This window comes from Phyllostomus discolor, chromosome 1 (assembly GCF_004126475.2).
Source record: "Phyllostomus discolor isolate MPI-MPIP mPhyDis1 chromosome 1, mPhyDis1.pri.v3, whole genome shotgun sequence".
Lineage (NCBI taxonomy): Eukaryota > Metazoa > Chordata > Mammalia > Chiroptera > Phyllostomidae > Phyllostomus > Phyllostomus discolor.
In genome coordinates this window covers 41,575,106-41,600,532 of record NC_040903.2, presented here as the reverse complement: position 1 = coordinate 41,600,532, position 25,427 = coordinate 41,575,106, and the positions used below count along the sequence as shown (strand labels likewise).

Below are 25,427 nucleotides of genomic sequence, written 5' to 3'. Positions count from 1 at the left end.
TTGAATGCCAATGGTGACAGTTTTTTGAATGCTGAAACTTTACTTTTCTCAAATGTTTTCCCTCATTAATTGAAACAGTTGATTTTTACTGGTAATTTAAAATTCTACCAAATGTTTTTCTTATTAATCTCAGACTTACCTAACTGTTATTAGGCCAAGTGTAAGGCTACATTATTAGGCCATGTTAAGGCCAAGCATAATTCTTGTCCAGAAATGTAATTTTGGAAGAAAATAAAAAGATCCATAGATGCGCCATTTAAAAAAAAAGAAAAAAGAGAATAAGGAGCATAAGATCATTACAGATAACGAAAGCGTGAGTGAAAGACATGCCACCAAACTATAAGTTACTATTTTGAAGCTAAAAGACATTAAGAAAATGATACAAGATATAAAGAACAACATGATTTAGAATTAGAAAATCTCAGTTAATTAACTCAATGGAAGGATCCTTTTTCAGTGTATTCATATTTTAAATCATCATGATGTATACTTTAAATGTCTTAGTTTTATTTGTCAACTATACCTCACAAAAGCTGGAGGTGGGGTAGAAAAACTCAGAAACGAAGTGACAGAAAATGAGGAAAATTAGTTACAAGCCATAAACTAGCAGGGACACAAAAGCTAATAAACACACAAGATTGGGTCTTTTCCTGTGAGAATCTGCACCAATACTTAGGTTGAGGCATCTCTAGTCATTTTGGTTTTCTGATGCTCATTCTACAATAATTCTTTAGGAATGACTCACATAAACAATTGTTTCATCAAATGTTGATATCATATCAAGTGTTGATACTAGTTTATACCCTTTGTACATGAGAGTTGATTTAGTTAGATATTAAATCCTTGGCCACATTTTTTCCCTTGAAAATCCTAAATGTCATTATATTTTCTTCCCTGTTACAAGCCTAGTGATTTTCCAATCTTCTTTTCCATTTGTAAATGTGACAAAACATTAAAATATATTAAATCTGGATATGTTACACTGTATGTTTGAAATAGTTCACACTATATTACACCAAATCTAAGATGACCTCAATTTTAAGAGCACCACTGTTTCATGTCTTTATGAAAAATACATTCTAATTTCAGGGTTGTTAAAATGCCAAGATTTGTGGGTCTTAGGTAAAATATACTACATTCATTTTTTGTTGCTAAATAACAAATTACCATAAACACAGTGGGTTAAAACTACATACATTTATTAGCTTAAATTCTGCAGGTCAGAACTGGGGGCACAGCATACCTGGGTTCTCTGGCCAAAGCTTCACAAGGTTGAAATCAAGATACCAGCTGACTATGTTCTGATCTGAAGCTTGGGGTCTCCTTCCAAACTCATATAGGTTGTTGACCATATTCAGTTCCTTGCAACCAATAGCCAATAAGGCCCCCACTTCCTTATTGGCTGTTTGCTGGAGGCCACTGTCAGCAAATAGAGGCCACCCCCCCTTTATTTCTATGTGGTCTCTTCCCTCTCCAAAGCCAGCACGGTAGAATCTCTTTCATATCAAATTTCCCCCACACTTTGGCTCTTTCTCCAGGAAAAGCCCAGTCTCTTTTGAAAACGTAGACAGGCAATATACAAATAAACAAATACATATAAACCTGAAGGTGATAAATGCTAAAAAAAGAAAATAAAACAATTTTACACTTGAATTCCCTCCGTTTAGAATATTCTTCTGCTAGAATACCTTAGCAGGGCTCATTTAATTTAGGTATTGGCTCAAATTGCATTTTCTCTGTGACTGTCTAAAATTGTCTCCCTTCTCCTCCCCAAGTCTGTTTCAATCTCCTGATCCTTTTTTTACTTTCTTCAAAATATTTACTTTCTGAAATTATTTTTTCATTTATTTTCCGCTTCCTGGCTCCCCTCAATGAGGTTGATGAAATCATGGATTGCTGTGCCTCTATCACCTGATTGTTGTCTAGTCAACAGGTGCTAAAGTTTCATAGACATTCAATATTTAGAAAGGAATGAGAAAGGGGAAATAGGAGGGAAATGGAGAAATTGGCATTATTTGTGGAATGGACCACAGATATTTATATTAATTAACTTTAGAATAAAGAGAGAAAAGACAGGGGATAAGCTAAGTGCTAGAGCAGAAACTTGCAAAAGTAAGACAATTTGATTTTAGTGGTTATGTATATGGTACACAACTGGACTGTGGAACCTGAATGATGACATGAATGAGCAGCATGAAGTTTTCGGGTAATTGGAGATGTACAATTTTGAAAAGAGAATTGAGAGGCATAATTCTCAATTCTCAAAACTGCAAGGATAATGCAGTTTTACCAGGAACCTCCCTCCACACTAGAAATAAAAAGTTCTAATTAAGTAAAATATCTTGCATTGCAAAAGATGATGTAATATATAGTCAAGGTATATGCCAACTTTAAAAATCCAACAGATTTTTTTCAATTATACACTGTTATTTAGACAAGATCGGGCGCGTTCAGGATGGTATGGCCATAGACTGTTATTTAGAATGAAAAGGAAATCCTAATGTTATTGTGTGCCACTAATTCTTGTTTTCTGAAAAAGGCGAATGAAGAGTCAGTGGAAAGAGAATTAGATGAAAGGTTCTTAAACATGTGTTCTCTTACTTAACCTGATAGTGACTAGCTCTGGAACCAGCTCTTTTTTTTTTTTTTAAGATTTTATTTATTTATTTTTAGGGAGGGAGGGGAGGGGGGGAGAGAGAGAGAGAGGGAAACATCATTGTACGGTTACTGGGGGTTATGGCCTGCAACCCAGGAATGTACCCTGCCTGGGAATCGAACCTGGGACCTTTTGGTTCCCAGCCCGGGCTCAATCCACTGAGCTACGCCAGCCAGGGCTTGGAACCAGCTCTTTAACCTTGACCAGGCAGGCCACTTACACTGACTGTGAGGTCCTTTCCCCACCCATAAAGTGAAGGGGGGAAACTGAATGACCTAATGCCATTTACAGCTCTAAAATTCACATGATTCTATTAAGCCTGTAACAGTGCCTGACAAGCAGTACACACCCTTATGTGTGAAACGTATAACGTCCTAAAATGGAATCCCGGGCTGGAAATCTGGAGGTACCTATTACTAGTCTCTGGTTATTTATTTTAAAAACGAAGAGGTTTCCACTTCTTGCTACAAAACTCAAGAATTCTGATACGCAGTTTATCATTTTGTTGGTCACTGCAATCCTCTGGGCTTGGCTGTGGAACCAGAGGTAACACTAACTTTACTGTTTCGGTTCGACCTACGTCTGCCGCGGCCTCGCCCTAGCAGTGAGGCTCACTGCCGCCACCTGCAGCAAAGCCCGCCCCGCGGCCACACCCAAACCGGAAATCAGGACGCCCCAGGGGTAGACGGGAAAGCGGGGAGGGAAGCGCCCTCCCCAGGCCCGCCCCCTCCGGTGATGTCACCGTCCGCCCCTTGACCCCGCGGTCCCGCCCCCTTCTCTGACTCCCTGTATCCCGCGGCGGCGCTTCTCTGGAAGCAATGGAGGCATCCGATCCTGTGGTCGCACCTCAGAGGGAAGAGGCATCCTGCTCTTCCTGGGGGGCCGGCAGGTGAGAGGAAAATTGTGGGCATGAAAAAGCGAGGTGTGGCCAGCAGGACCGTGGCGCCGGCTTTCCTCTTCAATCCTTCGCGCGAACACTGAGCGCGCGAGAGGCCGCGGGGCCAGGGCGGAACCAGCCCGGACGAGCGGAGGGGGCGCGCGGGGTGGGTGTGGTGGCCTGGGCACGGGCCTTTGCGGCCCCCGGCTTCACTGGGGCGATAGTCCAGTTCTCGCCTCTTTTATCGCTTTCTCAGTTCCGGTAGAGGTCTACCCTCCTTCCTCCCAGTCGCCGGACTGGAAGGGTGGCGGGGAGGGCTCCAGCCGAGACTTCTGGCCCGCGTTGCTTGGTGTGAGCTTCCCAGACCTGGTGCCTAACACATTTTTCCCTCCTTTCGGTAAAAATAAAGCTGAGTACCACTATGCGTGATGCTCCACTGAGATCCTCCTTTGAAAACTATTATATTACCGGAGGGAACTTGTAATAATGAGTCAGTGGCAGTCAGGACCTGACTCCTCTGAAGACCTCTGTTGACCAGTTGGTTTTGAGATTCTTCACGACTTGTCCACTCCTAGAAAATCAGGGTGGTGGGGGAGCGGGAAAGCACGTTCGTGTAGTTCCTGTTTCAATCATTTTTTAAATAATAAAGTGGATTAGTACATCCTGCCCTCTACCAAAATGCAATATGCCAGAGACAGTAGTGAGGGATATTTGATTTCGATGTAAACTGAGACTTATAAAAACCTGTAGCTTTTTCACGAACTCCGGACTGAAGGGATGCTTTTGATACTATGGTTATTGCCTGCTGTTGCCAACACTGCCAAATTCACCTATTTGCGGGATGTTATGCAATACGAACAGAAACTCCCCTTCTGTAAAGAAAGCATCTTTGATGGTGATTTTTGAACATTACAGTAAGGCAGAACTTTATGAAAAGTAAATGCCAGTCATATTAAATGACAGATCTGATTAGAATGTAGCTCTTCTCATTTTTATGTAAGCTTTACCCACTAAACTTTTGCCTTCCTTGCAAGGAAAAGAGCTAGAGAAAGTGTACTAGAAATTAGAAAACTAATACTAAGCTTTGTTTATTTTTCATGTTCTTTTACAATCCCAGAACAGGTTATAGTTTTAATTAGATAATCGATCTCTTAAACACAACTGTCTTATGGCTTGCTTTCATAATTGTGATCAGGAATATTTCTAATAGTTATCCATTTAATTAACCAGAAGCAGATATCATTTAATGGTACCAATCAACGCTTTGTAAGATCAATGCTAACATTTTGATTAACTATATTTACAAATCCTTTGGCTTATAGTATATTAATACCAGGCCTAAAAAACTGGATTCTAAAACTGATTTTTGTGCTATCACATTGTTTTTAAATCCTTTAATTGATAATTAAGGTTTCCCAGAACCTGGAATGGATTACATTTTTACTAAGAGAATACTGATCTTAGCTGTCACCCAGGCTCAGGCCCAAATGTTTCAGGCTTGTCAGGGAGCCTTCTCTTTCCCAATATTTATATTATCACCGTTTTCTTTGTATGCCGTGCTGTGAAAAAAATTGGGATGAGGTATGGTAAAGGATACATCCCTATAAATATGTCTTGTCACACTAGTATGATTAACTTTTAAAAGACACTCATATTTTTTAGTGCCTTCTTTATGCCTTCTACATAAGAGGCAGAAGGCAGTGTAGTGTGGTGCCCAAGAGCTAGACAGCTTAGATTCAGATTCTTGCTCTGCCATTTACCTGCTCTGGCTTTAGGAAGGTTATTTAAGTTAACCTCTGTCAGCCTCAGTTTGTTGTTGTTGTTTTATTTTTCTCCTCTGTTAAGATGGTGACAGTGCCTATTTCATTAAGTTGCTGTAAGGGTTAAATGAGTTAGTACATCATGTTAAAGTGCACATCAAGCACTTTAACATGATGTGGGCACTGTGTTGACTCTTGTTAAATGCCAGCTCTTTTAGGTATTTGGAATATAGTTGAATTCTTTATGGGTCATACAGCTATAAGGGCAAGCAAACAATAAACAGCTAGTGGTAAGTGATTTGAAGAAAATTCAGCAGGTTAATTAATTAGGGAGTGACCCAAGGAGAAGGGGAGCCTTTTCATTGATAGGGTGATCAGGAATCTTCTGTGTAATATTTGTGAGTGAACACTTTAGTGACTCAGAGATCTGAAGAAAAAACATTCTAAGCAGAGGGAATAGCAAGTGTAAACACTACAGTGGTAGCAGGCTTGGCTTTTTAGAGGAACAGCAAGTAGGCCAGTGTGGCTGAAGATAATAAGCAAGAGAGAAAGTTGTAGAAGTTGAGATTGGAGAGGTAATTGGGAGGTAGACCTTCCAGGCCCGTTTAAGCATGGTAAGGTATTTGAATTTTATTCCTGGAACCAAAGGATAGTTCTAAGTCTGGGAGTAATGTCTTACTATATTCTAAAATATTTAGGCTATTATGTGGAGAATAAATTTAAGGGGAAGGGCCATACTATAAATAGAAAGACCAGTTAGGAAGATTTTTAAATTCAGACAAAATACGATGGTGGTTTGGCATGAGATTATACTGACTGAAATAGTGAGACATGATCAAATTTTGAGATCTCCTTTGAAGAAAGACCTAATAGGACTCACAGATAGAGAAAATGAGGGAACAAGTTAAGAAGATCCCTAGATTTTTTGGCCTGAGCAAATAAATGGTTGGTAGTACCAGAAACTGGATTGAGAAATGCCGGGGAAGAATAAATTAAGCAGAGGGAACTGAATGAATTCTGTTTTGGGGTAGTTAGGTTTGTGATACTAATTGGACATGAGTGTAGAGATATTCTGGCAGATGTGTGAAATCCGGAGGTCAGAGGAGAGATCAAACGTGGAGAAATAAGTTTAGTTATCATCAGCATATGATAAATTCCATGATTGAATGAAATTATCTAGGGAGACTGTATTTTAGAGAAGTTTTATGGGGTGCGTGATCAAAATTGCTAAAATGTAGACCCAAGAGAATGTGCAGCGATGATAAAACAACACCTGAGAAGAAAACAACTATAGGCTATAATTTTGCAGTACACACAGAGAGTAGGCAGTCAGTGAATTTAATTTTGACCTATTTTTTTAACTCCAGGTAAATTAGTAGATAATAAAATACATATGTATCTGATTTGTAAAGCTTCCTTTAGTAACTGGTGAATCTGATCCAATGTATAATTGATTGTTACCTTACAGCAGGGGTACTCAACCTTTGGGCCCACAGCAGGAGGTGAACTTCAGTGTAATGTGCTTGAATCATGCTGAAACCAACACCCCAGTCCATGGAAAAATTGTCTTCCAAAAAACTGGTCCCTGGTACCAGAAAGTTTGGGGATCACTGCCTTACAGAATGTGAATATTGAAAAGTCATGCTTGCCCTTGTAAATTGTGTGTGTGTGTGTGTGTGTGTGTTTTTCAGCATGAATACACATTTGCCCATCATGTCAACAGAATCTGTGGAGATTGATGATGCATTATACAGGTAAGAATTTTGTGGAAACTGAAACTTATTTCCCTGTTCTTTGTTCTCAAATAATGGAGTAGTCTATTTAAAGACACCATTAGGCCTATGCCAAATTTTGTAAATATATCTTAAGAGTTGCTCTTGAGCTAAAAGTAGGATTTCTGTGATTTCTTTTTAACCATAGCCTGAAAGCTAGAATAACATTTAAATACCAGTTGCTTTAGGCAATATGACTAAGAATGATTCTGCTGTCCAGTACAAAATATACATCTTGTTTTTGGACAGAAATAAATATTTACATATTTGATAATGCAGGAGTCTCATGAAAAACAATCCATTCCACTTTATATACATAGTTAGTTATTTTGTCATAGTTATATATTTAGTTATATAGTAGCATCTAGAAAATGTTTACTTTTCAGTGTAATCTCATTAATAACATTGCACATTTGCACTTTGTAAATACTGGAGAAGTATTGTGTGATTGAAGAGCTGTGGTTCAAATGGAATTTAGTGGGACTTTTTTTTACCATACTTTTTCATGAAATCAAAATACTTCTTTCAAAATTAAAAAAGAAACTAAAACTACATATGTTGTTACTGCTAAGAAATTTTTTTAGTACTTCATGTTTTGTGTGTGTAAGATAGTATAATCTCAGTTTTAAAGTTTTTTAATATATTTTATTGATTATGCTATTACAGCTGTCCCATCTCCCCCCTTCACTCCCCTCCACCCTGTACACCCTCTCCCACCCACTTTCCCCCCTTTAGTTCATGTCCATGTGTCATACTTGTAAGTTCTTTAGCTTCTACATTTCTCATACTACTCTTACCCTCCCCCTGTCTATTTTCTACTTACCATCTATGCTACTTATTCTCTGTACCTTTTCCCCCTCTCTCCTCCTCCCACTCCCCTGTTGCTAACCGTCCATTTCTGGGGTTCTGTTCCTGTTCTAGTTGTTTACTTAGTTTCTTTTGGTTTTGCTTTAGGTGTGGTTGTTAATAATTGTGAGTTTGCTGTCCTTTTACTATACACTTTTTTTTTTATCTTCTTTTCTTAGATAAGTCCCTTTAACATTTCATAAAATAAGGGCTTGGTGATGATGAACTCCTTTAACTTGACCTTATGTGAGAAGCACTTTATCTGCCCTTCCATTCTAAATGAAAGCTTTGCTGGATAGAATAATCTGGGATATAGGTCCTTGTCTTTCATGACTTGGAATACTTCTTTCCAGCCCCTTCTTGCCTATAAGGTCTCTTTTGAGAAATCAGCTGACAGCCTGATGAGAACTCCTTTGTAGGTGACTGTCCCCTTATCTGTTGCTGCTTCTAGGATTCTCTCCTTCATTTTTACCTTGGCTAATGTAATTATGATGTGCCTTGGTGTGTTTCTTCTTGGGTCCAACTTCTTTGGGACTCTTCTGAGCTTCCTGGACTTCCTGGAAGTCTATTTCCTTTGCCAGAATGGGGAAGTTAATCCTTTATTATTTGTTCAAATAACTTTTCCACTTGTTGCTCTTCCTCTTCCCCTTCTGGTACCCCTATAATTTGGATGTTGGAACATTTAAAGATGTCTTGGAGGTTCCTAAGCTTCTCCTCATTTTTTTGAATTCTTATTTCTCCATTCTTTCCTGTTTGGTTGTTTCTTTCTTCCTTCTGGTCCACTCTATTGTTTTGAGTCCCAGTTTCCTTCCCATCACTATTGGTTCCCTGTGCATTTTCCTTCATTTCTTTTATGGTAACCTGCATTTGTTCATCTAATTTGCGACCAAAATCAGCCAATTCTTTGACCTTCCTGATCACCAGTGTTTTGAAGTGGGCATCTGATAGGTTACCTATCTCTTAGTCGCTCAGAAGGATGAGCCCTGGGGCATTGATCTGTTTTTCTGTGTGAGACATGTCTCTCTCTCTCTCTCTTTTTCTTTTTTTTTGGGGGGGGGGGGGGTTTGGTCGCTCCTGTTATGTTGAGGGGCGGAGCCTTAGGTGTTCACCAGGGCTGGGCACCCCAGTCACTAGATTGTGATGTATGTGGGGGCGGGTTCGAGAGGGAACAATGGTGGTAGCTCCATTCTCCATGTGACCTCAGTCCCTTCCCTGGGATCCTCACATGCTCTGCCCTGCTCCACAATCGTGGCCTCGCACCCAACTCTTTCTGCTCTCCCTGCCACGACCCACGCCAGGCTGCTCGTCTCCGCGCCTCCTATTGGTCTGGATGAACGGGTCTATTTCAACTTCTAGGCTGTCCGACTTCCATTCAGATAAATTTTCTGTCAGTTCTGGGTGTTATTCTGCCTCTAAATTGTTGTTGTTACAACGTTGGTTGTGCATGGAGGGACGGTGTGTCCACCTATGCCTCCACCTTGGCCGGAAGTCCTGGTTTAAAAGTTTTTAGCTTTCCTCTCTGTATAATCATGACAAACAGATTTTATGTAGGTCCAATCTGGAAAGATAAGCTCATTATGTATTTTGAATTCCTCTTTATATATTTTTAATGTGACTTGCAAAGTCAGTATATTGATTTCAAATCTGTTTTGTGCTGTACACTTGGAAAAAGGGATTAAAGACTCACTTAATTTTGCTTATGTGAAATTTTTTATCATATGTTTCCAGATTATAAATTATTTCAGAAGTCATCTTAAGTTTGGACTATTAATTTATAATTATGATGTTCTTAATGTCCTTTTAATCATATTCTTGGGATAACAAACAGCAATTCTTTGATAGCATTTGCTAATTTTATTCATTATTTAGTTAAAATCCACATGAAACTTTTATATACCTCCAACCCAGAAATTGCTGATTAATAAACATAATTTTCAGTAAACCAGAGATTACATTTTCCATTTGCAATGCTATAGAAGTAGGCTGCAGTTTACTTGACTGAAAGTTACAGAGTATATCGGTTTAGGTAAGATGTATAGCAGTTCATATAATCAGATAATGCTAGATCATAGGTAGTTTTATTTTTAAGAATGCCCATACTATTTTCTGTTGCTTCTGGACCATTTGACATTACCATCATCAGTGCACAGGGATTCAGATTTCTCCACATCTACACTAACGCTTATTATTTTTGTTTTTTTTTTCTTTGTTTTGTTTTATAATGGGCATCCTAACATATGTGAGGTAATATTGCGGTTTTGCATTTCTCTGCTGATTAGTGATTTTGAGCACCTTTTCATAACACACATAACATTGCATGTTATCTTTACAGAAATGTCTGTTCTAGTCCTCGGCCATTTTTTAATCAGGTTATTTTGGGGGGGTGCTGTTGAATTTTAGTTCCTTGTGTATTTTGGATATTAACCCCTTATCAGATACATGGTTTGCAAGTATTTTCTCCTATTCTGTAGTTTGCCTTTTCACTTTGTTGTTTCATTTGCTATGCAGAAGCTTTTTAGTTTGAAGTAGCCCACTTGTTTACTTTTGCTTTTATTATCTATGCTTTAGGTATCATATTCAGGAAATCTTTGCCCAAAGCAATGTTAAGAGGGTTTTTCCCTGTGTTTTCTTCTAGGAGTTTTGTAGTTTTAGGTGTTACACTTAAGTCCTTAACCCATTTTGGGTTGATTTAGTATATAATATAAGGTAAAGGTCCAATTCCATCTTTTCTGTGCAGATACCCAGTTTTCCCAACACTTTTTGTTAGCCCCAACTTACCATTTCCTCTGAATACACTGGCTGGCCATGCTAAACTACTTTCATACCAATGTAGTTTTTACTTTTACATCTAAATTGTCTATTCCTGGAGCTTCATTTTGTACCTCAAAGCATATTCCACTTACCTTTTAAGACTCACTCACAGGTCTACTCTGATATCTTAAGTTACTTCTAATCCTTTCGGTTCAGCCCTAAAGCACATTGTTCTTGTTGCAATTAAAGTACTCATCACATTGTCTCAGTTCTTTTTTTCCTTGTATGTCAGCCTTGTCAGACTATGAGTTTCTCAGAGTTCAGGATGATGGCATATTGTCTGATGCTTAGAATATTCTCATTAAATGATTATTGAATAACAAACAAAGCAGAGGGTTCAGATTGACTTGTGGTCTGGAACCCTAGATATGTGGCAGTTAAGTGAGATGGCAGGAACCAAAACTAGAACAATCAAAAGATATGACAGAAAAGTCTGAAAAAGGTGCATATGGTACTTACATTGAGCAATATTGATATTAAAAGGGTATTTACACATTTCTTTCGGAAGCAAAACCAGTGCCCAAGCAAAATACAGCATTCCCTCTGCTGGAGTCTGATATGAGAAGGCTAAAGACAACCTTACATCTGGAAAATTTAGACCTCTGAAAGAACAGAAGAGTTTCTGTTTTCTCTGGAATTAGGTCATTTTGAGCAAATGAGCATCTTTTTAACACACCATATATTCATAAATTCATTTTTACCTAAAATTAAAGAGGACATGTAACTTTTGGGCATTTTTTAATGGTTAAACTATTAATATCTTTAAAATGTGTTTTTATAGTACATAGCAAGTCCTAACTGGGTCACTTGTTTTAAAACTGAACTCAAAACCATCACCTTACATGTTTCGTAAAAAGCGGCAAACCAGGGTTTTCAAAATTCCTTCATCAGGGCACCAGTTCATTTTCTAGCCCATGAACTTTTTGGCATTTTCTGTATTGATATTTGTAGGGTCAGTACTTTAAATATTGTTTATTTTCTCCCAGATACTATAGTTGATATCTGGTTAATATTTACTAGGCATACAGGTAATATGATATAAATAATTGAGCCTCAGTTTATAATTACTTCTAAATAATTAGGCTTTCCTACAAAACGAACACTCTCTAAAATCTACACATCTTGAATATTAACTAAGTTTCTAATATTTGCATAGATTTAGTAGGAAATTTTTTTGGAGTAATTGTAATACTAGTTGAACAGAGTGTCTTTCTGAATACATTTCACTTTTTTCTTATTACTGCTCAATCTTGTCATCTCATAGTTGCTGGTCAACTAAATCTGAAACTGTTCTCACAATCTAAAGACAGAGGCATGTGTCTGTTTATTTTCACACCTTTATTGCCTGCAAATGTTGAGTGAGTTAGACTCCAGCCAATTCTATAGATAAGGCCATTTCCTTTTTTTAACTCTGAGGATGTGTCTGAGCCTGCTGATCCCAACATGTATTTGAAGAAATGAATGAATACCAATCTAGGACTCTAACCTTGGCTTTCTAACTGCTCTTAATAAAGAACTCTCCATTGGAAGTAATTAGGGCTGGTTCAGATAATAATAAAATGGTACTTTGATATCTCTTTCTGTATTCTTCACATATAAGTTCCTGTGTCAACATAGCTATATGAAGAAGGGATGGATATCAGAAGCGAATCAGAGCTTTCTTAAGTCTCTGTGCATAATGCAATCATAATGTCAATACTTGTGGAATACTATAGGAAACTCTGGCTTTCAGGATAAAGGTCTTTGGGATTTGTTTATACTCTTTTGACTTCCTTTTCAAGACTTTTTCTCAGATTGCCCTTGCTTTGCCTGCAGCATAAATGCCAGGTTTCAGCTTTAGGATTTTTCTCTTAGTTCATACTAAGAGAACAAACATGCATTTCCACAATTTTAACTATCTCTATATGCTAGTAATACTTGAATCTCTTTCTTCAGCTTTCTTCTTCCAAGCTCAAGCTTTGTTTTTAAATGCATACAAGCATATAAATGTAAACCAGGTAAGATGCTCAGTGAATATCTACTTCGTAGAGAAATATTGTATTACAATGGAATGAACGTGGTCTCTTAAGATACAGGAGAATGTTCACATCCCAGTCCTGACATTTATAAACTAAAACTAGTTATTAACATTTCTCATATATAAATGAAAATAATAATATTTGTTATATCTTAAGAATAATATCTTAGTCTTAAAAATGTTATGAAAAAACTATTAATGTAAAATAGTTTTTGGCATAAAGTAGCACTCAATACCATTGGAATCCCTTTTTCTTTTTCCTCTTTCTGTTCCCAGGCTGAATTAAATGCTATCTATATGTAAGCTAGAAATATGTTGTCATCCTAGGGTTTTTTTTCCTGTTTGTCATCCTGCAAAATCAATTAATTTTTTTAATCCTTCCAGTTCTTTTTCTAAACCACTCTTAATTCCAACTCTTTCATTCTCTCTCCCTGAACTTGGCATCTTCATTGAACTGTTACAATATTCTCGCGTGTGATCTCTTCAGAGCTACTGTTGTCTCTAACCCATGTTTCTTACTTTATTCAAAGTGATATTTTTGAAATTTATCTCAGAGCCCATGGCTTCTCAGTTTAAAATCCTTAAATGGCCCCCTGTCATCTACATTGGTGAGCCAAACTATATAATATGCATCTAAGCCCTCTTTTGAATACAGCATAACATGATGGCTAAGAGTATAAACTTTGGTATGATGTCTGAATTTGAATCATCCTCCACCATTTATGAATGTGATCTTAGTCAAGTTATTTAACCTCTTAAGTCTACTCTTACCTTTCATTTACTTTTTTCCACAAATTATTTAACAAATATTTCATAAGAAAAATGTACAAATTGCAAATTAATTACAAGGAATAGTACCTACAAGCTAGATAATTTCTAATTATTATTTATCATAAGTTATGGCCATTGGCCATATCTTTTTTTTTTTTTTTTTGCCTTTTTATCATTCTTCACCAGTTTACCCTCCAGTATCCTATGTTTTTTAGCCTTGTCAAACTTAGTGTCAGGGATTTTATTTTACCCTACTTACAAGCTAAAAGCTAGGCTATTATTGCTTAGTGGATCCTAACAGAAGACAGAGGATGTGAAACTTTTAGGTTTTAAAAACAAAGGATTTCAATACTTTATCATATAGCAAGTAGCATGGGCATCAGCGTGGTGCTCCCAAGTCCCATGAAGGCAGTGCCCTGGTCCAAAATGGATGTTTCGTGTGTGGTGGGTTTACATCACAGCTGAGGAACACCGAATATGGAGGACCCACCACTTTATGGCAAGCAGTAAGCGAGATTGCTCTTTGTCTTGGAAAGAGACTCACTGTCCTTCCAGGTTATGTGCTACAAGCACGACTATGAGAAAAGACCCAAGTAAAGAGCAGTCAGGACCTTGCTTGCCAGCTAGACATTTCTAAAGAGACATATAGGTGTGTGAAAGACCCATGCAAGAGTGCCTTCCAATGCAAACACATATTTTTTTTCACATTTCACTGAGGTATAATTGATGTATAGTAAACTTTACATATTTAATGTGTATAATTTAATGTTTCGACATGTATATACATACTCATGAAACCATCACCACTATTTAGGTAATGAACCTATCCAACACACCCAAACATTTTCTTTGTGCACCTTTGTATTCCCTTCCTCCCTTCTCTAGCTACCATTTCTTTAGGCAACCAACTGCTTATCTGCATTTTATCATTGTGGAAAAGTTTTAATTTTCTACAACTTTATATACATGGGATTATACACCATGTACACTTTTAGAGGGATCTGACTTCCTTCACTCAGCATAATGATTTTGAGATTCAGTATGTTGTATCAGTAATTTGTTCCTTTTTATTGTTGACTTGTATTATATGGACATACTATCATTTATTTAACCATTTGTTAACTATTGAAGGGCATTTTGGTTGTTTCCAAGTTTGGGCTATCACAAATAAGGCTACCATGAGAATTTATATACTTGTACATTTGTTTAGGGTAGACATATGGTTTCATTTACTGTTGAATAAATAATCAAGAATTGAGTGTTCTTCATTCAATTCTTTAAATATCAAGGATTGAATATCATGAATTGGGTTGTATGGTAGATGTGTTTTTGACTTTTTTTTTTTTTAAAGAAATGGCAAAATGTTTTCCAAAGTGGTTGTGCCATTTTACATTTCCACTAGTAGTGTATGAGAGATCTAGTGCCTCACATGTTCCAGTACTTGGGTCAGTCATTTGAAGTTTAGCCATTCTAGTGTGTGTATATTGGTATTATTACATTGTGATTTTAATTTGCATTTCCTTAATGACTACTTATCTTAAGCATCTTTTCATAAGTTTATCTTCAGTCTGTCTTCTTTGGTGAAATGTCTCTGTAAATCTTTTGCTTCTCTTTTTTTTAGGTCGTTTGTCTTACTGAGGTTTTTATGCATGCTGTGTACATGTCCTTTGTTATACATGGTTTCAAATATTTTCTTCTAGTTTGTGGCTTGAGTTTTTATTTTCATAACAATGTCTTTTATACAGCAAAATTTTCAATTCTGATAAGATATAATTTTTATAATTCTTTGTTTTATTTTTTAGATCTTTGCACAACTTAAGGACACTAAATTTTTCTCTATCTTCTTGAAGTTTCATAGTATTAACTCTTAAATTTAGGTATATGATCCATTCCAAGTTAATCTTTGTATGTGGTGTGAGGTGAAGGCCAAGGTTTGTTTTTTTCCCATATAGCTCTCCAATGTTTCAGCACCATTTGTTGAAGATTATCCATCCCCATTGAATTCCCTGGGTATCTTTGACAGAATTTAGTAGACTGAATATCTGTGGCTTTATTTTTGGAACTTCAGTGATCTATATGTCTCTATACCAATATAACACTGTAGCTTTATCATAAATCTTAGAATTTGGGAATGCAGTTCCCCCAACTTTGTTCTTCTTCTATAAAGTTGGTTTGACTATTCTAAGTCCTTTGAATTTCCTCAGACATTTTCAATCAGCTTGTCAGTTCTGTAAGAAAAAAGTCCTAAATTTTCTTTATTGTGTTGAATATGTAGTTCAATTTGGGGAGTATTGACATTTTAACAATATTGGATTTTAAGATCCATTAACATAGTATATCTGTCAATTTCTTTACTCTTTCCTAGATCTTACACAACTGTTATCTAATTTATCCCTAAGTAATTTGTATTTTTATACTATTGTATATGCTAATTTTTAAATTTCAGTTTCCAGTTATTCATTAATCTTAAATTGGAGCACAATTGACTTTTGCATATTGACTGATATTTTTTTATCCTACAATCTTGATAAACTCACTCCGTAGTTCTAGTAAAATTTTTTGTAAATTCCATAGATTTTCTACACAGTCATGTTGTTTGAAAATAAAGTTTTCCTTTCTCTTTTCCAATCTGGATGCCTTATTTTGTTTCTCTTTTTTTATTGTTGTTCTATTACAGTTTTTCCAATTTTTCCCCAGTTGCTCTCCCTTGCCCTGCCCCCTGCTCTGCTCCCTCTGTCAGTCCCCACCCTGTTGTCCTTTATCATGGGTCCTTTATACTTGTTCCTTGAACAATGCCTTTTGTTTCTTTGTCTTGCCTTACTATACTAGCTGTAACATCCTATAAAGTACTGAATGGAAGTGGTGAAGGCAGACAGCCTCACTCTCTTTCTAAACTTTGATAGAAAACATTCATTCTTCCAAGGTGGAGTATGATGTTATGTGTAGGCTTTTCATGGATACCCTTTATTGGTTTGAGGAGGTACTCTTTTTCTTTTTTAAAAATTTTGTTAAAGATTTTATTTATTTATTTTTAGAGCGGGAAGGGAGGGAGAAAGAGAAAGAGAGAGAAACATCAATGTGCGGTTGCTGGGGGCCATGGCCTGCAACCCAGGCATGTACCCTGACTGGGAATCGAACTTAAAATGCTTTGGTTCGCAGCCTGAGCTCGATCCACTGAGCTACACCAGCCAGGTAGAAGGTACTCTTCTGTTCCTAGTTTGTTTCAAGTTTTGTTTTATTGTTTTGTTAGTCAAAATGAATATCAGTTTTGTCAAATACTTTTTCTGCATTCATTGAAGTGATCATTTTTTCAATATATTTTATTGATTATGCTATTACAGTTGTCCCATTTTCCCCCTTCACTCCCCTCCACCCTGTACACCCTCTCCCACCCATATCCCCCTTTAGTCATGTCCATGTGTCATACTTATAAGTTCTTTAGCTTCTAGATTTCCCATACAATTCTTACCCTCCCCCTATCTATTTTCAACCTACAATCTATGCTACTTATTCTCTGTACCTTTTCCCCGTCTCTCCTCCCCCCACTCCCCTGTTGCTAACCCTCCATGTGATCTCCATTTCTGGGGTTTTGTTCCTGTTCTAGTTGTTTGCTTAGTTTCTTTTGGTTTTGCTTTAGGTATGGTTGTTAATAATTGTGAGTTTGCTGTCCTTTTACTATACATGTTTTTTCTTTATCTTCTTAGATAAGTCCCTTTAACATTTCATAAAATAAGGGCTTGGTGATGATGAACTCCTTTAACTTGACCTTATGTGAGAAGCACTTTATCTGCCCTTCCATTCTAAATGAAAGCTTTGCTGGATAGAGTAATCTGGGATATAGGTCCTTGTCTTTCATGACTTGGATACTTCTTTCCAGCCCCTTCTTGCCTATAAGGTCTCTTTTGAGAAATCAGCTGACAGTCTGATGAGAACTCCTTTGTAGGTGACTGTCCCCTTATCTCTTGCTGCTTCTAGGATTCTCTCCTTCATTTTTACCTTGGCTAATGTAATTATGATGTGCCTTGGTGTGTTTCTTCTTGGGTCCAACTTCTTTGGGGCTCTCTGAGCTTCCTGGATTTCCTGGAAGTCTATTTCCTTTGCCAGACTGGGGAAGTTCTCCTTTATTAATTGTTCAAATGCGTGCTCAATCTGTTGCTTTTCCTCTTCCCCTTCTGGTACCCCTATAATTTGGATGTTGAAACGTTTAAAGATGTCATGGAGGTTCCTAAGCTTCTCATTTTTTTGAATTCTTATTTCTTCATTCTTTCCTGCTTGGTTTTTTTTTTTCTTCCTTCAGGTCCACTCTATTGTTTTGAGTCCCAGTTTCCTTCTCATCCCTATTGGTTCTCCTTGCATCTTCCTTCATCTCTTTTATGGTAACCTGCATTTTTTTTCATGTAATTTGTGCCCAAAATCAACCAATTCTGTGACCTTCCTGATCACCAGTGTTTTGAACTGGGCATCTGATAGATTGGCAATCTCTTGGTCACTCAAAAGGATGAGCCCTGGGGCATTGATCTGTTTTTCTGTTTGAGACATGTCGCTCCTGTTATGCTGAGGGGCGGAGCCTTAGGTATTCTCGGGCTGGGCACCCCAGTTGCCAGGTTGTGACGTTGAGTGTGGGGGCGGGGGCAGGAGGGAACAATGGCGGTAGCTTTGCTCTCCCGGGTTCCCAGTCCCCCCCCTGGGATCCTGGGCTGCGTGCTCTGCCCTGGTTCACAATCACAGCCTCATTGGGTCCACCAGTTGCCACTTGTGTACTCAGGGTCCACCCTCTGCGATCCTGCACGACCCTGATGGCCTACAGATGGCTCATGCGCTCCCGGTTGCCCTCTGCGCCCAGTTTTCCCCTCGCGGGACCGGGCCTGGCTGCTGCTTGTCTCTGCCCCTCCTACTGGTCTGGATGAACAGGTCTACTTCAACTTCTTGGCTGTCCGACTTCCATTCAGATAAATTCTCTATCAGTTCTGGGTGTTATTCTTCCTCTAAATTGTTGTTGTTCCAATCTTGGTTGTGCATGGAGGTACGTGCGTTCACCTATGCCTCCATCTTGCCGGAAGTCCCGAAGTCATCATTTTTTTTTTTTTTAAGTCTTTTAACATAGTGAGTTACATTGATGGCTTCTAGAGTATTATACCACCCTTGCATTTTATTTCTAGGATAAAACGCATTTGATTATGATGTATTTTTACATATATGTATGTGTGTGTGTATATATGTATAAATTCTGTTAAGAATTTTTGCATCTGTGTGAGGCATATTGGTGTAGAGTGTTTTTTAGTGGGTTTTATCTTGTTTTGGTATTGGGATAATGCTGACCTCATAGAATGAGATGAAGTTATGTCTTCAGGTTTCTACAAAGTTTGCATAGAATTGGTATTATTTCTTCTTTAAATTTATGGTAGAATTCACAGTGAAGATGTTCATCTTTAGAGTTTTCTTTGTTGGAAAGTTTTTAACTACAAACTTAACATCTGATAGATACATTGATATGCACATAATATATTTTTTGTTGAATGAACTTTGATAGTTTATATCTTTCCAGGAATATGTTCATCTATCTTAGTGGTTGAATTTAGTGGCATGTAGTTGTTTTCAATATTACCTGAATATCCTTTTTAGTGTTTGTGGGAAATGAAATGATGTTTCCTCACCTATTTCTAATATTGGTAATTTTTCTGTCTACTCTTTTTTCCTGGTCATTTTGGCTAGAGGTTTAGGAAATCTACTGTGTTCTCAAAGAACCAGCTTTTAGTTTGTAGACCAGAATGTCTTTATGTGGTGCATGACTATATTCTTACATTTTGCCTATTCCAGGACGTGAGTTAATGTTGTCTTACATTTTACTAATTCATATGTTATAAACTCATAATATGTTGTTGGGTTTTCTTAAAAAATGAGTTATCTTTAATAGAGATTTTGAAATAAGAAAAGAGGTCTTTGTATTTATTCATATTTTTTGTCATTTCTGGTATTTCCTATTTCTTTATGTAAATTAAGATTTCCACTTGGTATCATTTTCCTTCTGCCTGAGGATTTACTTTAACATTTCTTGTACGGAATATAAGACTGTTGGTCTGCCAACAATGAATTCTTTCAGCTTTCATATGTCTGGAGAAGTCTTTACTCTCTTTTTTTTTAAATTGAATATAGAATTTTAGGTTGACAAGTTTTCTTCCAGTGCTTTAAAAATACTGTGCCGTTTAGTTCTAATTTATAGTGCTTCCTGAGAGAACGTCAGCTGTCATTCTTATCTTTCCTTTGTAATAACGTGCCCTGCTCTAGCTAATTATTTTTAATATTTTCTCTTCATCCCTAATTTTTAACAATTATGATACGCCTTGATGTCATTTTTTTTCCCTATTTTTTTTTTTGTTCTTGGCTTTGTTTGCCTTCTTGTCTGTGAATTTATTGTATATCTGGAAAATTTTTAGCCATTAATTTTTCAAGTACACTCCTCCCACTGCCCTATGCTCTCCAGTCTCTTTCAGAGATTTGAATTTCACATGTAGTCAACTAAGTGAGGTCCCACCATGCATATATGCTCTATTAACTTTTTTAGCCCATTAAAAAAATGTTATTTATTCTATTATTTTTCCATTACTCTTTAGTCCCTTATAGCCCTCACCCTGCAGTCACCACACAGTTGTCCATAGTCCACTTTTTTTCATCTCTCTCATTTTGGAAAGTTTTTGTTTATGTAGGTTCAAATTTTTTTCTGCGATGTTGAATCTGTTAATTCCATCCAGTATATTTTCATCTTATATTTTGTAATTGCATCTTAGTTTGCTGCTCATGCTTTCCTCTGCCTCCTTGAGCATGTGGATTACCACTAGAATGAATATCTTTGGCTAAAAATTATATTGCCTGTGTCACTTCTAGGTTTATTCTATTGTTGATTTTCCTATTCAATATGAGTTGTGTTTTTCTGTGCCTTTGTATTCCTGGTGATTTTTAATGTATGCCAGACATTGTGAATTTTGCTTTTTTGGGTACTGGATAATTTTGAATTCCTTTAAATACTCTGGAGCTTTGTTCAGGGACTCAGTTAAGTTACTTGGAAACAATTTTATTTTTTCAAAAGTTGCTTTGAAGCTTTGTTAGGTGAAGTCAGCAGAGTCTTAAATCTGGGACTGATTTTTGCCCACTACTGAGTGGTATTGTTCAGGTTGTTCTTCCCATGCTTGAGTTTGTTTTCTCATATGCATGGGCTAATCTTACTCAGCTGATGGATGACTCAAGGAGAACCTTCCACAGATCTGTGTTGCTCTCTGTGGTCATCTCTCGGCTTGCAAATTCTAGCCTCCTTGAATTCACAGCTCTCTTTTCAATTCAGGAGGACCACCAGGCTCAATTTGGGTTTCCCTTCCTGCACTGTAGCTGGGGCAGTCATAAAGCTTACTTTATTTGTTTTTCTTCTCTGAGATTACTGTTCTGAGTTACCTATCATCTAGTATCTGAAATCTCTTGTTTCTTTTATATTTTTCAGTTTTTATTTAAGGCAGAAGGAGGATATATCTGGTCCCTGTTAATTCACCTCAGCCAAAAATGGAAGTCTTATCTCTTATATGCCATTGTTTTTTTATGTTTTTCTTTTTTCTGACACAGGATTCTTTTCCTTTTGGATTAATTTTTTTTTAAAAACTCCTGTTAAGTCTTCCGAATTTAATTTGGATGAACCTCATTTACAAAGCTTTCCATGACTTCCACTGATAGAGATAATTATTTCCTCTTCTGTAGAGCTTAATAATGAATTATTTATCCCTCACTCCTAATAATATGTCACAGGCATTCTATTAACTATTTTATATATTTTACCTTACCTAATTTAAACCTCATTACCGTATGAGTTTGGTGTTTTTATGATCCCCACAGAATGCCAGTGCCTGTCTTGAAATAGAAATGTTAATAAATTTATGAATGCATGACGAAGGTAATTGAAGTACATCCAGAAGAAAATGATTAGAGTGTTGAGGGGGACTCAAAATGTCATTTAGGAATTGTTTAAGGAACTGGAGATATTTAGCCTGGAGAAAGAAGACTCTGGGGCCTTAATTCTATCTTCAAATGTTTGGAGGGCTATCACATTGTAGAAGGATTAGATGAGTTCCCTGTGGCCCCAAGGAGGTAAAATTAGGACTAGTAGGTGAAAACACCCTATAGGAAGACATTGTGTCTTGATAAAAGAGAGAATCTTTAATAAATAGGGCTCTCTAAAAGTAGATTAGGTGGTACTTTCTTTTTAGTGGATACAGTCGCTGATGCGTTACACTCAATGGAGTCAGCTGTAATGTAACAATGCTGGGCTTGAAGTTATACTCTAGGATCTTTAAATCTGATGTCTGTTACTCACTGACACTATGCACTTCATAAATCGCTGAGTGTTTGACATTGCCTGGTACAAAGTAGACACTTAATTAGTACCCTTCCTCTTGGTGGCCAAACATTAAAAAGACATTTTTAATTCTCAAAGGTGATTTAGGTAATAAGAATCCTTCTGAGAATATATGATTCTTTCAGAAATCCTTGGTTCGTATATATTAATTTATTCTTTTGTCCTGTATAGCCACATTTGTCATTTATAACCACATTTATGCCATGGCTATTCATTATTTGCCTGAGTTTAAAAATAAATTTTGAGGGCAAGTCAGAGATAAAAGCATATTTTTAATGTAGTTCTTGTGACCATGAACATAGAAAGAATAATTCATCTTGTGCTTATTAGAGTATACCATGTTATTCTTGTTCTTGTGTACCAATTCATTTCTTTCGTTAATTTAGCAAATTCTTTTTGTGTCACTATAACATGCCAGGCCCTGTTAGTCACTGGGGATACAATAGGAAATAAGGCAGAGGTCCTGCCATAATGAATATAGTCTCTTAGGGGAAAAAATGACCACTAGTAAAAATACACTGTGATGTTACAATAGATTGAATATGTAGAGTGTTACGGATGCACGTAAAAGATGATCCAACACTGTCTTGAGAAAGGCTAGGGATATCAGATAAAGCATCATGGGGGGAACGTAATGTATAAGTTGGGACCTGAGGACCAGTAGGAGTTATTAAAGCATAAAATATTAGGGAACAGGAATACTCCAGAAAAATACCTACCAGACAAAGAGAACATACCACTTTTGGAGAACTGAAAACCTTTGCTACATCTGGAACATGAAGTTTGATAGAGGGATGACAAAAGATGAGACTAAAAAGCCAAGCAGAGACTAGATGATGAATGGCCACCTGACTGTTAGAATCTAGATTTTATCATAAGGGAAATAGGAAACCATTGGAGTTTTTAAAGCAAGAGAATGAGCCCTGGCTTGTGTGGCTCAATGGATTGCATGCCAGTCTGCAAACCAAAGGGTTGCCAGTTTGATTCCCAGTCAGGGCACATGCCTGAGTTGCAGACCAGGTCCCCAGTAGGGGGCACTCAAGAGGCAAGCACACATTGATGTTTCTCTCCCTTTCTTTCTCCCTCCCTTTCCCTCTCTAAAAATAAATAAGTAAAATCTTTTTAAATATACATTTAAAAACAATAAATAAAGCAGAATGATTTGGCCAGATTTGTACTTCAGAAAGATTATTTATCTTTCTTAGTAGGATGTTAATAGCTAATAATGTAAAACTGAAAAATAAAGAAATAAAAATGTAAACAGGTTATTGAGAAATAACAGGGTAAATATTAGAAGAAATAACTGGAAGGATTGAGAGTGGTTGTCCTGGGGGAGTTGGAATTGGGGTAGGGAAGAGAAAAGTGAAGGAACAGATTTTTTTCCCCTCCTATAAATCGCTGTAGAGTGATTTTCCTTTTCTCAGTCTACCTGCAGTGTAGCACAGTGGTTAAGAGTATGGATGCTAAGAACAAACAACCTGGGTTGAATTATGCTTCTACTATTTATAAGTTACTTAATTTCCCTGTGCCTAAGTTTTCTTTGCTATAAAAATGGGAGTAATAGAACTTATCCCTAGAATTTTTGTGAGGATTAAATGAGTTAATAAAACTAAAACAATGTGGTACATAGTAAACATTCTAAATATCAGCACTATTCAGGTATTGATATACAAGGAGATTAAACAAATTTAAAATCATAGTAGGAGTTTTTTTTTTCGTGTTGCTTTTAGTAATCAAGAAAACAGACAAAAATATGAGAATGGATTTAGATTTCATCAACATGATCATTAAAATTAATCTAAAGCTTATGTAAAGAATATTTTATCTGCCCTGGCTAGCATAGCTCAGTGGATTGAGCATGGGCTGCAAACCAAAGTGTCACAGGTTCAATTCCAGTTAGGGTACATGCCTGGATTGCGGACCATGGCCCCCAGCAACTGCACGTTGATGTTTCTCTCTCTCTCTCTCTCTCTCTCTCTCTCTCTCTCTCTCCCCCTCCCTCCCTTCCCTCTCTAAAAATAAATAAATAAAATCTTTATTAAAAATCCTTTTAAAAACGAAGAATATTTTATCTAACAACTGTAGCATACACATTCTTTTCGAGAGTACATGGAACATCTGTAAAATTGACCAAGAAATCCTCAAATATTAAAGAATGAAATCATCAATTGTGATGTCTGTTCACTGCTTTTGATCTAAAAATTAACACAAAAGATAATTAGAAAATTCCCCATAACATTAGAAGTTTAAAAATACACTTCACATTACCCCATAAGTAAAAAAAAATCATAATTAAAATTGGAAAACAATGAGTACTATATCAGAATTTGGGATGCTGTTTAATCAAAGTTTTACATGTGTATTTTTAAAAGAAAACCTGAAAATAATGAGTTTGTATTTCAGAAAACTAGGAAATAAGAAAATAGAAGAATAGAATTAACTAGCATAGGAAACATTTCAAAGGCTAAGTTTAAAGATAGCAGCCAAAGGCTAGGCCTGTGAGCAGGCTGAAGTTCAGGCTTGTTATGTTAACTTTTTTTCTACACATTAAGGATGTGAAACTACAAGGACTCTGATAGACTTCCAGGAAGGGAGAGTAGATTTCTATCTACTTTGGAAAACAGTTTGGCATTATCTAATAAAGTTAATCCTTCATTTTCTCTCTAGTATACGCACTATAGAAACTATGACACATGTGTACCAGGAGACATATGAGAATGCTCATGGACTTGTTATTGGCAGCTGTTCAAAACTGTAGAATAGGCTTTTCGGCCAGAACCGCCATCTTCCAGTAATTCACCAAAATGACTAACACAGAGGGAAAGAGGAAAGGTACCTGTTACATGTTCTCTAGGCCTTTTAGAAAACATGGAGCTGTTCCTTTGGCTACATACATGTGGATCTACAAGAAAGGTGGTATTGTAGATGTCAAGGGAATGGGTACTGTTCAGAAAGGAATGCCCACAAACATTACCATGGCAAAACTGGAAGAGTCTACAGTGTCACCCAGCATGTGGTGGGCATTGTTGTAAACAAACAAGTTAAAGGCAAGATACTTGCCAAGAGAATTAATATACGAATTGAGCATATTAAGCACTCGAAGAGTTGAGATAGCTTCCTGAAATGTGTGAAAGAAAATGATCAGAACAAGATGGAAGCCAAAGAGAAAGGTACCTGGGTTCAACTGAAGCATCAGCCTGCCCTACCAGCACACTTTGTAAGAACCAGTGGGAAGGAGCCTGAGCTATTGGAACCCATTCCCTCTGAATTCATGGCATGATAAGTGTGCAAAAAATAAAAGACTTCTATACTGATAATAAAAAAACAACTGTAAAATACCTAAATTATGGCACAATACAGTGGAACGGTACAAAACAATAGAATACACCAGAAATGAAAATGAACAGCTATACCTTGATACGAATATATCTTATAATTTCATTCAAAAGAAGCAAGATATAGAAGAAGGCATTCAAAATGATCCTATTTTGACTTCCAAAAACAGACAAAACTTAAATATAT

At 36.9% G+C, this 25,427-nt stretch overlaps 1 protein-coding gene and 1 pseudogene across 1 annotated transcript in view; both read left to right on the top strand.

Moving 5' to 3' along the window:
* Positions 1 to 3,419: 3,419 nt before the first annotated feature.
* Positions 3,420 to 25,427, top strand: part of UBA6 (ubiquitin like modifier activating enzyme 6) — a 78,402-nt gene continuing 56,394 nt past the window's right edge. The window contains exons 1-2 of the mRNA XM_028506011.2: positions 3,420 to 3,545; positions 6,985 to 7,047. Coding sequence (XP_028361812.1) covers positions 3,475 to 3,545; positions 6,985 to 7,047 — 134 coding nt within the window. The 5' untranslated portion in view covers positions 3,420 to 3,474. The remainder of the gene's footprint in view (positions 3,546 to 6,984; positions 7,048 to 25,427) is intronic.
* On the top strand, positions 24,548 to 25,222 carry LOC114491751 (annotated as a pseudogene).